General features: G+C 37.0%; 1 protein-coding gene across 8 annotated transcripts in view; it reads right to left on the reverse strand.

The window, feature by feature from the left end:
- The window catches only part of UBR5 (ubiquitin protein ligase E3 component n-recognin 5), a 152430-nt gene that overhangs the window by 13376 nt on the left and 122972 nt on the right, over positions 1-16082 (reverse strand). For 5 of the 8 annotated variants that reach the window (XM_017528911.2, XM_037738656.1, XM_017528907.2 and 2 more), the window contains exons 41-51: positions 14102-14332; positions 12891-12964; positions 11562-11734; positions 11359-11472; positions 9598-9818; positions 8348-8468; positions 8153-8257; positions 5274-5517; positions 3863-3974; positions 2462-2606; positions 1398-1528 (exon numbers count right to left, since the gene is read on the reverse strand). In XM_017528911.2, the coding sequence (XP_017384400.1) occupies positions 1398-1528; positions 2462-2606; positions 3863-3974; positions 5274-5517; positions 8153-8257; positions 8348-8468; positions 9598-9818; positions 11359-11472; positions 11562-11734; positions 12891-12964; positions 14102-14332 (1671 nt within the window). The remainder of the gene's footprint in view (positions 1-1397; positions 1529-2461; positions 2607-3862; positions 3975-5273; positions 5518-8152; positions 8258-8347; positions 8469-9597; positions 9819-11358; positions 11473-11561; positions 11735-12890; positions 12965-14101; positions 14333-16082) is intronic. The other 3 variants (XM_017528908.2, XM_017528909.2, XM_017528912.2) reach the window with 1 other exon arrangement.

Consider the following 16082-nt stretch of genomic DNA (forward strand, 5'->3'; position numbering starts at 1 on the left):
GGTGCTGGAACACTTCTACAATGCTCAGAGGGAGCACTGTAGAAGAAGAGAAAAATGTTCAGAAAGCAATGCAATAGGAATAAAATTCTCTAGTGAATTTAATGATTCTATAATACTAATAAATTCACTGTTTACTCCATAAAGCCAGGTGAAAGCCATCAATATTGTATACTGGTTGCATTCAACAGAAAACATGACTAAATATGCAACTCTTACATATATTCACAAAAATCTTTTTATCAAAAATGCATGTTGTTCTTGAATTTTCTATAATGGACTAAGCTATACCAGCGTGCTATAGCTCCAGAGACAGGGCAGAAGAATCAACAGACAGTACATAAAATCCAGAGAAGAAAAGTAGGAGCAAAGCAAATAAAACACATTTCTCTCAGTAGTCTTTGGCTTGAACCATTAAAAGGCTGTGGAAGTGGCTGTTTAGCGCTAGTGCCCAGCCTACCGGCTTATACATCTCTAGGACTGTATCTACTCTAAATTCCTAACTCAAAATCATGATTAGGAAGAAAAAAATACAAATTTTCATCTAAAATAATAAACACTTGGAAACTGGGTATCAAAGTAGCCGCAGGATAAAAGCTATAGCATAAATGTGGCCACTTTCCTTTTTTTGAGACAGTCTTGCTCTGTCACCCAGGCTGGAGTGCAGTGGCGTGGCTCAGCTCAGCTCAGCTCACTGCAACCTCCATCTCCCGGGTTCAGGCAATTCTCCCTGCCTCAGCCTCCTGAGTAGCTGGGATTACAAGTGCCTGCCACCATGCCCCACTAATTTTTTTAAATTTTTTTAGTAGAGACAGGGTTTTGCCATGTTGGCCAGGCTGGTCTTAAACTCCTGACCTCAGGTGATCTGCCCGCCTTGACCTCCCAAAGTGCTGAGATTACAGCCACAATGACCAGCCTTATCTTCCTAAAGTCACTTTTACCTATCATCTTGGAAAAAGGGATATGTAATCTGTTAGATATTTTTTAGATTTTACATTAAATTCATACTTTACAGAACAGAAAGCAAAAACTTGCATGAATTTTTAAGATAAATCAGAACGCCTAAAAGAAATTCATAGTTATGACAAAAACTCAGGTAAAATGTGGCCTTTGCCATGAGGGTATTCTGATAAGTGAATTTGAGATGTACTTCTTTCAAGTAATTTCTAAATAACCTATAACTACTAAAACCCCACGTTTCTAATACATAAGAAGAAACTAAGCTGTCTTACTAATGGAATTTAAGCTATCATTTAAAAATACATTAAAAACATTTTTTAAAGTAAAACTACATTTAACATCTTATACTTTATGACATAAATTTTAAGATATGATGGCACCCACATAATGAAAATAAGTAGTTGACGTGTAAAGTGAAATGCCTCCCCAATTGTACACACCGTCCATGTGCAATAATGAGTTCCATGGCCTCATCCACTCTTGCTCTCAGAGAATCTTCACTTGCTAGAAGGAGAAGCAGCTGAGCTGGGGATAATTCCAATAGCATGCCAGTGATTTTACTTGCAAATGCCTATAAATGATGAACAAATGTTACTTGACTACTCTCTAAAACCTCTTGTCTAATTACATCTACAATCTTTTATTTTAAAAAAATAAAAACAAAAAATATAAGAAACTTGGGTAACAAATACAAAAATTTCAGAACCAGTAAGGTCTTTTATGAAACTGGAAGATCAATTATAGAGAACTCTGGCAGGGAATAAACAGTCAATGCACTACCACAATCTTATTAAGGCTACTTATAATATTTGTATGACAAGTTGTTTTTTTTTTTAAGTTTTAGATCTCTGAGTTAAACATACATATAACTTCCTTTTTTTTTTTCTTCTTCATTAGAGAGCCAGAAATATCTTTTATTTAGCGTAGAAAAAAGGGGGTAGGAAAGAGAAAAAGATACCTATGCTTAAGGTTGATGACTTACTGCAAGAAATAATAGTTTTCTCTATTATTCTTTTGCTATAAAATATATACATACTGTTATGCATAAAGACAAAAAACATAACTAATTTGTGTTTTATATTGTATAAAAGAAAACTCTTGACAGAACATTCAAAATACAATTCTCCCTGCAATACTAATCAGCATTAATGTGTTCCAACTACAGCTTGCTAACAGATAAAGTCTACTCCAAAAGTAGTAATAATTTGTTCAAATGAAGATACAAATAAATATAATGCACAGCAAATTCTTTAGCATGGAAGGTAGGTAGAATGGGTCCCAACCTAAGGTGGGTGGAGAAAAATAAAAATTCAAGCTATACAGTTATCCTCCAGTAAACACTGCCTTATTCCCTCCTAAGCTTCCTTCTTACTGCAGAACTAAAAACAGTCTTCAACCATGTGGTTTTGCCAGTAGCTGACAATTTTTTTTAAAGACCATCTTTAATTCAAAAGCAAAAAAATATTACAGCCAGTTAAGAGGTGACTAAGTACACAGTACACACTGGTTGCATTGCTTGTACACGAGGGTAAAGCCTCTCTCCAAGTGCCTGTCGATGTGCTGGCAAAGGTTCAGGATCATCGCTAGGATTCCCTTCAGAGGCTGGTCTAAAGGGCCTAGTGTCAATGGAAAGCTGTCTTCTAAAGTCTCTGTAAAAGAAAGAAAGCTGTATGACTTCACTTCCTTTGACTACCAAGTAAAAATATTAGTACGACTAGTAAAAACATTAGAAAACCAGAGTATATAAGTTAATCAGTTATGGTACCAAGACGGTAGAATGCCAAGACATTATCGCTGGGAAATAAAGATTATCTAGACCTTGTTATTTAATTTAGAAATTTTATTGTAAGGCAATAGGACCTTAATGTATAGATATCAAGAGTCCACACACAAATCTGGAAATTTTAGTCAAAAGTAAAGTGCAACCCATTCTGATGAGAAAACTTCAAAGATTTAAACAGCACAATCTGCCAAAATTAAGATTTTGTTTTGTTTTATGTTTTTGAGACAGAGTTTCGCTCTTATTACCCAGGCTGGAGTGCAATGGCATGATCTCAGGTCACTGCAACCTCCATCTCCCAAGTTCAAGGAGTCTCCTGCCTCGGCCTCCCAAGTAGCTGGGATTACTGGCATGCACCACCACACCTGGCTAATTTTGTATTTTTAGTAGAGATGGGGTTTCATCATGTTGGTCAGGCTGGTCTTGAACTCCTGACCTCAGATGATTCACACGCCTCGGCCTCCCAAAGTGCTGGGATTACAGGCATGAGCCATCACACCTGGCCTGAAGAATTAAGAATTTTAAGATAAACTTAGGAGAGAATGACATGGGTAAAAAACTTCAAACAGGCCAGGTGCAGTGGCTCACACCTATAATCCCAGCACTTTGGGAGGCAGAGGCGGGTGGATTACGAGGTCAAGAGATCAAAATCATCCTGGCCAACATGGTGAAGCCCCGTCTCTACTAAAAATACAAAAAAATTAGCTGGGCATGGTGGCACGCACCTGTAGTCCCAGCTACTTGGGAGGCTGAGGCAGGAGAATTGCTTGAACCTGGCAGGCGGAGGTTGCAGTGAGCCAAGGTCGCACCACTGCACTCCAGCCTGGCACCTGGTGACAGAGTGAGACTTCTTCAATCAATCAATCAATCAATAAAAACTTCAAACAATTAGGAACTTGAGTCAGATAAATTTAAAATGAATACAATTTCAACTGCCTCTAGGTTTTTAAAGCAGGATATTAGTTAATAGACTATTCTTATTGTATTTTATTCTTAGTTACTACACATAAATTCAAAATTAAAACTTTACTTTTCTAAAAAATCCATAATTAAGATTCTTTCATTTACAGGCCTATCTCCAATTCATTCAAACAGGTGGTATTGAATAAAAGATACAAAATTTACCTATCCCGGTCCCTCCGAGAACCTGCTCTCAAGCCACTACTCCTCCTCATTTCCCTTTCTCTCTCCCTTTCCCGATCTCTCTCTCCTCGGTTCCTTAATCTTTGCATCAAACCTAGAAGAAAATGAGAAATATACTTTATTTAGGTGAATGCAAATGCAACTGCCTTAAATTTCAAAGTCAATGCAAAGAAACAAGACAAATGTAAAAAAAAAAAAAAATGTCAGCTAAAGATCATCCTTCCCTAGCATCTGTGTTGCTAACACCTTTCTCTCCCTATGGTTTTCAAGGTTGGAAGTGATTGTGTAGAAAGTACCTGGCACATAATAGATGTTCACTCAATATTTGTTAATGAATTTTCTTCCTTGTCATGTCAAAACTGTGAAATAATATATAGCAACTGTGGTTATGATAGTGTCACTGTAAATAATCCTGAAATTTCTTACATGATTAGAGTCATTTAAATATCCTCTGTTCTTAGTTTTTGGCATGAAAGCATTAAAAGCCGCCAGAATATTACCTATTATTATTTTTAAATTCCTAAGCCCAAGCTAGAGTATGGTTTCCAACAAGTGTACAGAAAAGATACTTCTGAAATGTTATGGTTTCCCAGTTTCCTCATTCACATCTCCGAATTTCTTTTCATTGTAACATTATAGAAAGTGAAATGGTGAAATAGATGAAAACCTAGGAACGCTCAGCATTTTTTCACCCTCAATCCTTTCTACAACTCATTCAGCCTCTAACCACCTACAAGTCTGATCACTTCTGTTCCTGGTTGATATGAATCACCAGTTATCATTTCCTAAGGCTTTTGTAATGTTCACAAATTTTAAATTTTGCTCACTGTAATCTTAAATCTTAGCTAAGGGTCCTAACCCAAAAGTGCTGATCCTTAGCGAGGCAATAAGCTTGCACCGGGATTTTTTTTTTAAAGTCTTGCTAAACAGTGAGCTTCATGACACAGTTGATTTACATTTGGTTACCAAGTCCTTATCTCACTGGGGACCAGTAGCAAGTTTGGAAATCGTAATTTGAATACCACTGCTCTTAGAATAGCATCTTTTTTCTCAAATATCTGTGTGAGTTAAATATTGAAGTGGAGGAAATGCTGCGATTTGCTTGGTGAATTTTTATATCATCACGTATCTTACAACCTCTTACCCAAGCCCCCCACAACATGTAACAACTGAGATGAAAAACTAGCATAATCACAAACATTTATCAAAATAAATGTGTCCGTAAAAGATCAAATTGCTGTCAACTAGAATAAACAAGATTAAATCAATCTAGAATAAAATAATTTGAAAATGTAAATTTATGCACTCACACATATATAATCCACGATTATCACTGTTGGTTGATGAACAAGGAAATAATTTTTATGACACTTGTTATGTGTAGAGTACTTACTTGTATGGGTGCCTTTGTTGGCATTTTGTATACACTCTAGATTTGGCAATTTTTCATTTGACAAAAATGCTTGTGCAATGGCTGTATAAAAACTTCGTGCTACACCACTGCCCTCTCCTGGCTCATCCTTAAATGTGACTTTTACTCTATGTACAGCCATTGGTGTAGTAGCACATCTTCGACCAAAGTGATTGTTAAGCTGCCTCATAGTCTGTTGAATGAGAAGATCTCGATCCCGATCAACCTATTAAAGCACATCAAGAAGTCAAGAACTAATAAATTCAATGTTGGAAGATAGCTTGAATTTTTCTATGTAAAATCTGAAAATCTAGTTTTAGCTTTTCCTTGAGTTTAACTACAAAGTAATCGAAGTTCTCAGAAGCTTATCCATTACCAAACACAACACTTTAAAGGACACAAGACTGTCTTGCAAATTAAATCAGGACAACAGAATTTAATGCAATTCTAACACTTGCTTTCAAAGGTCTACTGGAAAACAATAATCTGTTCAATTGTGGGATACACCAAAATACCAAATGGTCAGGGATGTTAAAAAAAAAAAATACTAGAAAAAAACACAAATGAAATCCTTGATGACAAGCTAAGCGGGCAGGAGGCTGCGGGGGAATTAACCAAACTGGAAAAATTGTTTGCACCTTCTCTCACAAAGACATCTATTCATTAATGAGTGTGTCTGTCACCTACAGCTACATTAAGAGCCTCTGAAATCTAAGAGAAAGCCAACTTAGAAAAATAAAATGAGCAAAATGTATTAACTGAGTTAAATATAACTATCCTAAATATATGAAATGTTTAACTTTGTTTAAAATAAGAAAAATTCAAATTAAAACTATACTGAGGTGCTATTACTTACTTATCAGATTAGCAAAAATCTAGAAATTCAACAACTGCTGGTAAGACTGTGAGGAATCAGGCACTCTCACATTGACTGTGAAAATGCAAAATTATGCAACCACTGTGCAAAAGTATTCGTCAATGTCTAGCAAAATTATATGCACATGCTCTTTGACCCAGCAATTTCATGTCTAAGAATCTATCTCAGGGACACACTAGCAAAAAAAACCCACAAGGCCATTCATCACACTATCCTAACAGCAAAAGACTGGAAACAAGCTCAAATACCTAGTCGGCAAAGGACTGACTACAAACCTGGGATAACAACCCAGGCTGCAGTATACTAAGCAGCTATAAAAGGAAGGTAACAACATCTCACATTTTCTCTGGGCTATAATATTAACTGGGAAAAGCAAGATGGGATAAAATATACAGTATGTTTGGGTAGGTGAGAGGTGGTATGTAATTAATGCATACATATGCTTATATTTTTTAAAAGGGATGGAAGGAAATAAACTTTTAAAAAATGGTAAAAGAGACAGAATGGAAACGAGACTTATATCCATTCTAGTAGAGTTCACTTTGCCACACTGTAGATATTTTACAATGATTACAAAATAAAACCAAAAAAGGAAACCCTAAAATCGGAACACAAAATGAAACAAAAGGCCCTAATCATAGAGCTGGTAGCAAAATCACACAAAGAATTACTTCAAGTGACTTTAAAACAAAATTATTTAATGGTGTATCTCTAACTGCATATGATCTAAGGACAAAAATCTGCAAATAAATTACTTTGAATAATCATTTTGTTAGTGGTAGTGTTGATGTTATAATTCTTTTTAAGAGACAGTTTCTCACACTATGGTGGCCCAGCTGTCCTTGAATTCCTGGACTCAAGTGATGCTTCCAAATCAGATTCTAGTGATGTAATTCTAAGACTGCTTCTGTGTATCTTGGGCATTAAACCAAATGAGTAATTTGATTAATGTTGTTAAGTTGGATATTCAGTTTGAAAGAAAGGAGATAAAAATATAAGAAGCAAGGCCAGGTGGGAGGCCAAGGCAGGTGGATCTCTTGAGGTCAGGAGTTTGACACCAGCCTGGCCAACAGGGTAAAACGCTGTCTCTACTAAAAACATAAAAATTAGCCAGGCATGGTGGTGGGCACCTATAATCCCAGCTACTCAGGAGGCTGAGGCAGGAGTCTCGCTTGAACCTGGGAGGTGAAGGTTGGAATGAGCCAGTATCATGCTACTGTGCTATAGCCTGGGTGACAGGCCAAGACTCCGTCTCAAAAAAAAAAAAAAAAAAAAAAAAAAAAAAAGCAGCAAAAATAACAACCACCACCCTGTGGTCCTAAATCTTGGATTTGAATTGGTAGTATCAATATTAATTTCTTGATTTTTTAAAAAAGAACAAATTAAAGTGCATTTTCAAACTGTATCAATTAAAAAGGCCTAGATACCACGATCAACCCATTAGCAATATGCAACGCTAGAGCACAGACTGTAATCTCAAAACACAATTTCCTACTAAAAGGAGTCAGGGCTACTTGAAGAAATGGCTGAATTAAGGTCTGTAACAAGAAATGCACAAGATGAAACATACCAGAAAGTAAGAAAGTTATCAAAAATTATTGGGGTCATGTCAAAAGTACTCAGGAATCAAAACTGACTCAAGACTTCCACTAGCCAAAAGAAGACATAATTTGAGCATCAATATGAGTAACAGTCTCAATGGAATTGAACACATCAAAAAATGTTTTATTCAGTGAATGCATAATGATACTTAAAAACTGAAACAAAAAGAATTCAGAGGATGCTAGGAAACCAAACTGCCAGAGAAAACCAGTATTCTAAATTGGTGGTTACATTAAAAAAAGCTTGATGGTTAACATTTCTTTATTTTCTTTAAATTTTTAACTGTAAGTACATAACCCTAAGCAAAGCTGCTATTATTTTGCATGTTTTAAAATTTATATAAATAGCATACTATAGGTATAGTATAAGAAAATCTGAATACCTTTACCTCTAGTGATAAATCTCTTGACTGTTGGTTTCTCAGTTTTTCCATTTCTCTACGGAATTTTGATTCTTTTACCTCAAAACCACCCAATTCCGTTAGGATCTTAAAAAAAAAAAGAAAAGCATTACAGATTGTTCTCTGAAATATGTGCTTATCAAGCAGAATGGAATTTAAAGTGCACAAAATACATACCGATCCAGGTTCTGCTCCAACATCTTCCATGAATACCCTGCCGAACAGTTCTAAAGAAAGGCGCCAACGTCCCAGGAGCATATCATGGGAAATAACCATTCCCATAAAGCTACACTGTGGCCTGTAAGAAGTTTGGGTGGGGGGAATAATTTAGCCAATTTCAAAGACTGACTGGTTTTTGTACAACAGTAGTAATTTACTTTTTTAAAAAACATTCTGAGTTCTTAACTTCTTTAAACTGTGTCCTGTCTACTACAGAACTTTTTCATAGCTACTTGTTCCCTGCAGAACTTAGTATTTTTTCCTTCCTTATTCCTTCTGTCTTCCACATATGAAAAAATCCCTGGGCTATGTTTTACCTTCATCCTTCATTTTACCTCCTCTCCTTAAAGTCCAATGTCCATCTCCATCTAGCCGACTCCCAGATCCACCTCCAGTTAAACTTTCACCATGAACCAGAATTTCCCTTTTTAAAATATATTCACATCAGTGATGCTCAATTCAACCTCAGCATGGCTAACATTTCATATGGTTTCTTCACCACAATGATAGTTCTCCTGACTTTTTTTCAGTAGTACCTCTTTCCCTATTGCCCAGACTTAAAGCAGATTTTTTCTTCCTTCTGTTCCTTCAAAGTGATCAACTCCATCTTAAGTTTCTCTTCCTTTCCATGTTGTCCTTTCTATCCCCGAAGCCAACATTCTGCCTCAGCACCTTTCCCTCAACTAATTGAAATTATTAATAATAACAAACGGCTTTCTAACTGGCCTCCCTACCTCTAATTCTCTCCAATCAGTTTCTGCACATTCTAACCATCTCAATTCAATCCATATTGCTTCTAGGAAGCTTGGGCCACCCAAGTCCACAATTCTCCCCTGCCTTATATGATTGCTAGACAATGTATACACCGTGTATCTTATTTTCAAAACTAATGTGTTAGCTCAAATCTAAGCAAAAAAATTATTATACCATGTAACCAAAAAATATAGAGTCAAATCATACAGAACCACTGTATAAACAAATTTTTATTAGATAAGCAAAGAACCTACCTCTTGTAAGAGAATTATAACCTTGGCAAAGGAGCACAGATAAGTGTGAATCACAAATCTAGAAAGTTCTACTCTTTCTAATTATTCAGTTTCCCCTTAGCTGAGCTGATAATACCAAGTCTGTAAATGGTAACTAGGCATGGATATATATATACTTTAACTGTGTATTGAACAATAAAAACAAAGGATCTTAGCAAATACCTGAAAGATGTAAGAGGTGGCCCTTCACTTTCGGTAAGTCCTATTTCTGCTAGTAAGCTACTTTTTAATTGTGCAGCAAGATCATGAGCAGACGGCCCTGGTTTTGAACTCTCAGCTTCTTCTGGTAGCACGGGCTGCTCTTCCCCTTCTTTTTTTTGCCGGTTTTGCATGTTCATTACATTTTTCAGATTGGCAGCATAAGACATTTTTGTTGGAAGAACCTATGAATATTTACATTTAAAAGTTACAAATTAAGGGGAAAAAAACTAATTAGATTTTGTCCTCAACTTAGTAATATGGGAATCATATGCAAGTTTTTTTTTCCCCCCCCACTTCCTGGAGTTTCAGTGGTTCTTTTGTCTGATGGCCCTGGCTGACCACCAATTCTAATGCATTTACCAAACCCACCTCAGATAACTTTTTTTTTTTTTGAGATGCAACCTCCCTCTGTCACCCAGGCTGGAGTGCAGTGGTGCAGTCTTGGCTTACTGCAACCTCCGCCTCTGGAGTTCAAGCGATTCTCCTGCCTCAGCCTCCCAAGTAGCTGGGATTACACCCAGCTAATGTTTTTTATAGTTTTTGTAGAGATGGGGTTTCACCATGTTGGCCAGGGTAGTCTCAAACTCCTGACCTCATGATCCGCCCACCTCAGCCTCCCAAAGTGCTAGGATTAGAGGCATGAGCCCCCCGCCCTTTTTTTTTTTTTTTTTTTTTTTTTAAATTCACTTGGCTGGGCATGGTGGCTTGCTCCTGTAATCCTAGCACTTTGGAAGGCCAAGGTGGGTGAATCGCTTGAGGTCAGGAGTTGGAAGCCAGCCTGGCCAACACGGCAAAACCCCATCTCTACTAAAAATACAAAATAATTACCCGTGCGTGGTGGCAGGCACCTGTACTCCTAGCTACTTGGGAGACTAGGCAGGAGAATCACTTAAACCCAGAAGGTGGAGGTTGCAGTGAGCCAAGATTGTGCCACTGCACTCCAGCCTGGGTGACAGAACAAGACTCTTTGTCTCAAAAAATTTAAAAAATAAATAAATTAACTTCTTGCCTTGGAACTTCACAGAATTTTTAAAGGAATCTTGATAATATTGGCGGTACTTAAGTCTCATATATTTTTAATATTTTCAGTAGTGCATTCTCCTTTATCCCTGAGATAATAAAAAAATCCTATTCAACTACATGTCTTCTAAACCTGCTTTTTAGTGTTTTATTACTTTTTCAGTGGACAAACAGTAGCATTTAATTTTAGGCTCCCAAATCAGATCAAAACTAGATATACTGCTTAACTAGTTATGTGACACAAACATTCCCACATAAAATTTATTTACTCTCTTCAAGGCTCAATTTCTTACCCATAAAATTAGGGTGATAATGCATTCTACCAAACATCGTTATAAAGATGGAGACCAATGCCCAGGAGACAGAATTAGTCGACAAATATTAGGTATCATTATTAATGTTACCTCATTTATCTACAGTCTTGAGTAAAATTAGTTCAGCAAGTTATAGCCAAAATTACATATGTCATCTATATATTTTTATTATACATGAAAATTTAAATTTTCTGCCACATACAACAATCAGCTCTGTGAAACGGACAAAGCATATAAGGAGGCTGCTATTTTATGGATGAAGTAATTTCTGACACTTCTATTATATCAGAAAATATAATACTCTGAATTACTGCATTTCTAAAAATCTGTATGCTGGAACAAGTTGTCCTTAATAAATAATATATTACAAAAACTTTTACTGTCTTACCTCTAGGCAGTTTCTATCCACTGTAACCTCCATTAAACATTTCCCACTACTGGCAGATGAAGAATAAAGACCCTGACTTGGACGGCCAAAAAGATCCTCTTTTCTAGCATTTGGCTGGAATTTTAACAGAAAGATTCTAGTTACATTGAATACTTAAAGAAAAAAATTAGAAAAAAACCTTATGACTAATTTGTTTAATTCACCTGCAGCAGATGTGGCTGATCAGCCAAGGGGATGGCTTCAGCCAGAGGTACTTCAAATGGATTTGGGGGTATACATCCAAGGAATGTCATGGAGTCTGAACGTCGGAAAAATGGATGGTTTTGGCCAGTTTCTGCAGGAAGAGAGTCATCATCCTTATCATTCAAAGTAGCACCTAAACATAAAAAGATAAAATTTTTGTTTTTTAGGAAAATTATTTAATTACTAGATTAGGATAACAGACCTCTAATCTGCTCAATCCAAAATTCCTATTACCTCTTTTATAAAATTGTAATGCCACTCAAAAACAAGTTAATAGTCCAAAATTTTGTTATTTTTTCAAAGTAAATGTAACAGTTTAATATGGTTACAATGGTAAGTTTCATGTTATGTGTGTTACAATAAAAAATGCAAAATAAAAATCAGCATTTAACAATATTGTGCCCTTCTGTATTAGAGAGAGGTTTCCTATATCCTCCTCTTCATCTCCTAAGATACCCACCACCCAAATACAGTGAGATTAATGAGTATATTCAGGACCCAACTCACTGACAACTCCAGGGGAGATGATCAGGAGCTGACACCTGAGCATCTGCTAAACAGAGTAATGTCTGAGCAACTTACATATCTCAACAGTAAGTCAGCACACTAGCACCAACTCTCCTTAATGGAATAAAACTTTGGCAGTGCCTTGTTTGCGTATAAACAGCAGTAAGCTATGGCTGGGTTGTCAAGAAATCGGAATTAGGTCAATTGTCTTTCTATAGGCCTAATAAAAGTACTCGTTGATAATAAGAAACTGGAGAATGCATTATTTGGCACCAACTGAAATAACTGAAACCCACAAATAAACTTCACTAGACTCAAGTGTTGTGGTATTAAAAGTTTTGTAGAAAAGTCTGGAGTTGGGATATTTTCTCTTTTCATTGCATTAATTACTACAGTTCTGATATCTGGAAGCTGTAACTGGTAATTCTCATTTTCTTGACTAAATCTATTTTGCATCAATATTAAAGGTTTTGCTAAGATTTTATTAAATGTAGTAAGAATACATTAAGAGTAAAGGTAACCATAAAACTAAGACAAATACAAGAAGACACAGATTTTAAAAATACGGTTGGAAAGTTTATAACATTTCTTTAATACATCCTTAGTTTCAAAATGTATAATGCAAGAATGTGTAATCAAAAATGGACAGAAAATGTAAGAAATGAGACATAGAGAAGAAAAGAGAAATTCCCACCCAGACAGAAAATAATGAAGTTAAAAAGCTTGAAGGGGAACTACTGAGGCAGCCATTTCTTGGATTAGCAGATTTTCTGTGCACTAACTTTGATTGGTGTCATCATCATTTTCATGTTCTGAATCTTCATTATCAATACCCAGTTCCAAGAGTTCTCGCGTCCTTTAAAAAGACAAGTGAGTCATTTAAACCAAGTATTTGTATAATATGAACAGGAGCAAAAGTAAGGCGAAATACAAACACAAACTCACTAATAAGATCACGAATGTATCTAACCAATTTCAAACACTGCAGTATAGTTTCAGAATCTGGGAAATGGTAGAGTGAACAGGTTTATGTACTATCATTACAAAATGGACTCAACAGAAGAAAAAGCAAATCACCCAAGAAATAATGAGTGCTTAAACAAACTCTAACAGAAAACATGGGCTGGGCATGGTAACTCATGTCTATAATCCCAATACTTTGGGAGGCTAAGGCAGGAGGATCACTTGAGGCCAGGAGTTCAAGACCAGCCAGGGCAACATCATGAGACACTGTCTCTTCAAACCATTAAGAAATTAGCCAGGCATGGTGGCATATGCCTTTAAGCCCTATCTACTGGAAAAACTAAGGCAGGAGAATCACTTGAACCCAAGAGTTCAAGGTTGCAGTGAGCTTTGATTGCATCACATTCCACCCTCAGAAACAGAGTAAGACCCAGTTTCTTTTATTAAAAAAAAAAAAGGGGGGGGGGCGGGGGCGGGCAGGCACTGTGGCTCATGCCTGTAATCCCAGCGCTTTGGGAGGCTGAGGCAGGTGGATCACCTGAGGTTGGGAGTTTGAGACCAGCCTGTTCAACATGGTGAAACCCCGTTTCTACAAAAAATACAAAATGAGCCGGGCGTGGTGGCACATGACTGTAATCCTAGCTACTTGGGAGGCTGAGGCAGGAGAATCGCTTGAACCCAGGAGGTGGAGGTTGTGGTAAGCCAAGATCACGCCACTGTTCTCCAGCCTGGGCAACAAGATCGCTAACACCGTCTCAAAACAAAAAAAAAAAGGAAAAAATGAAAAGATAGACAATCAGATAAAACTATCTCAAGCAAGAAGTTTAACTGGATTCTTAGGTTTCCCATTTTAAGAAGAGTGGCAGTGGGGAAAGGTTGGCTAAACTCAAGCCCATCTTCCTACATGAAATGGTCCTGTACTATTTCTCTTTTGCAATGCTATTCTCCTTACCCCAAAATCTGACAACGTACTAAAGGAGATCATACCAAGCAAGTATTTCTTAAATCAACCTCGTGGCAAGTATGATACCTTTTGCGTTCTAGCTGAGGTGTGTCCAATGTTGTCTGCTGATTCATTGCCTTAATCCAGTATATAAGGGCTTGAAAAACATACGCCACATGCTTCAAAGAGCAAACATCCAAAACTGGAAGAACATCAGAATGCTCATCATTATGAGACCGCATTAGAGACAGAGCATAATTTAGGAAGTCTCCTCGTGCAGACATCATTCCTTGACGGGCGCTAAGCAAGGTGGCACGTCTATAAGAAGAGAAAAAAATGAAACTGTTTATTAGAAGAACACCACAAATATGAAATTTACTACTATCATACATATGCAAAATTAGGAGCCGAGAATATTCATAAATAGAAAGTAATTAAGCCTGTCGCTCAGCTTTAGAAATATAATCACTGTACATGATTTACAGTCTTACACTTTGTATAGAAAAGGAATTCCAATATCCTTTGGAATGGAAAAAGGAACTCCTTCCCTGAAGACAGTGATTCTCCATCTTCAAGGTCCTTCAAAATCACCTGGAGGGCTTACTAAAACAGACCACTGGCCTAATCCCCAGAGTTTTAGTAGGTATGGGGTAAAGCCCCCGAATTTGCATTTCTAAATAGCTCTTAGGTGCTGTTCTAGGGATCATACTTTGAGAATCACTTTATTAAAATGACACCAAAAGCACAAGCAACACAAGAAAACAGATAGCCTGGGCAATAAATACGGTGAAATCGTATCTCTAGTAAAGATACAAAAATTAGCTGGGTGTGGTGGTGGGCACCTGTAATTCCAGCTACTTGGGAGGCTAAGGCAAAACTGCTTGAACCTGGGAGGTAGCGGGTGCAATGAGCCAGGATCATACCACTGCATTCCAGCCTGGGCCACGGACTGAGACTCTGTCTCAAAAATCAAAAGAACGAAACCCAGATATAACTGGACTTTATGAAAATTAAAATTGCACTTTCAAGCATACCATCAAGAAAGTGAAAAGATATTCCAAAGAATGGGACAAAATCTTCCCAAATTACGTATTTGATAATGGGCTTATATGCAGGATAAAGAACTCATACACCTCAATTTTAAAAGACAAGCCAATTTAAAATATGGGTGAGGCCAGGCATGGTGGCTCAAGCATGTAATCCTAGCATTTTGGGAGGCCAAGGTAGATGGATCACTTGAGTTCAGGAGTTTAAGACCAGCCTGGCCAACATGATGAAACCATGTCTCTATTAAAAGTACCAAAAAATCAGCCAGGCATGGTGGCAGGCGCCTGTAATCCCAGCTACTCCGGAGACTGAGGCAGGAGAATCACTTGAGCCCCAGAGACAGAGGCTGCAGTGACCCAAGATCACACCTTTGCATTCCAGCCTGGGCAACAAGAACGAAACTCAAGTCTCAGGATCCAAATACGCATTTCTCCAAAGAAGATATGTGAATGGCCAGTTAGCACATGAAAAGATGTTCAGCATCATTGACCATCAGGGAAATGCAAATCAAAGCCACAATAAGATACTAGGTCACACCCACTGGGATGGTTGTAAAAAAAGACAGATAATAACAAGTGCTGGTGAAGATGTGGAAAAACAAAAACTCTCATACATACACTGCTAATGAGAATGTTTTCCTCTTTGGAAAACAGTATTGCCAGTTCTTCAAAGGGTTACACATAGAGTTACCATATGACCCAACAATTCCATAACCAATTTCAGTTTTCAAGACAATTGAAAACACATATCTACACAAAAATCTATATACAAAGGTTCATAGGAGCATTATGCGTAACAGTGGAAAGGCAGAAACAATCCACATGTCCAACTGATGAATGGATAAACAAAATATAGTATACTCATACAATGAAATATTACTCGGAAATGAAAAAGAATGAAGTACTGATGTATGCTAAATATAGATGAATCTGAAAATTATTATGCTAAGTTAAAGAACCCAGTCAGAAAAGACCACATACTATATAATTCCATGTACATAAAATATCCAGAATCCACTGAG

Source organism: Cebus imitator, unplaced genomic scaffold (assembly GCF_001604975.1).
Source record: "Cebus imitator isolate Cc_AM_T3 unplaced genomic scaffold, Cebus_imitator-1.0 Scaffold56, whole genome shotgun sequence".
Classification (NCBI taxonomy): domain Eukaryota; kingdom Metazoa; phylum Chordata; class Mammalia; order Primates; family Cebidae; genus Cebus; species Cebus imitator.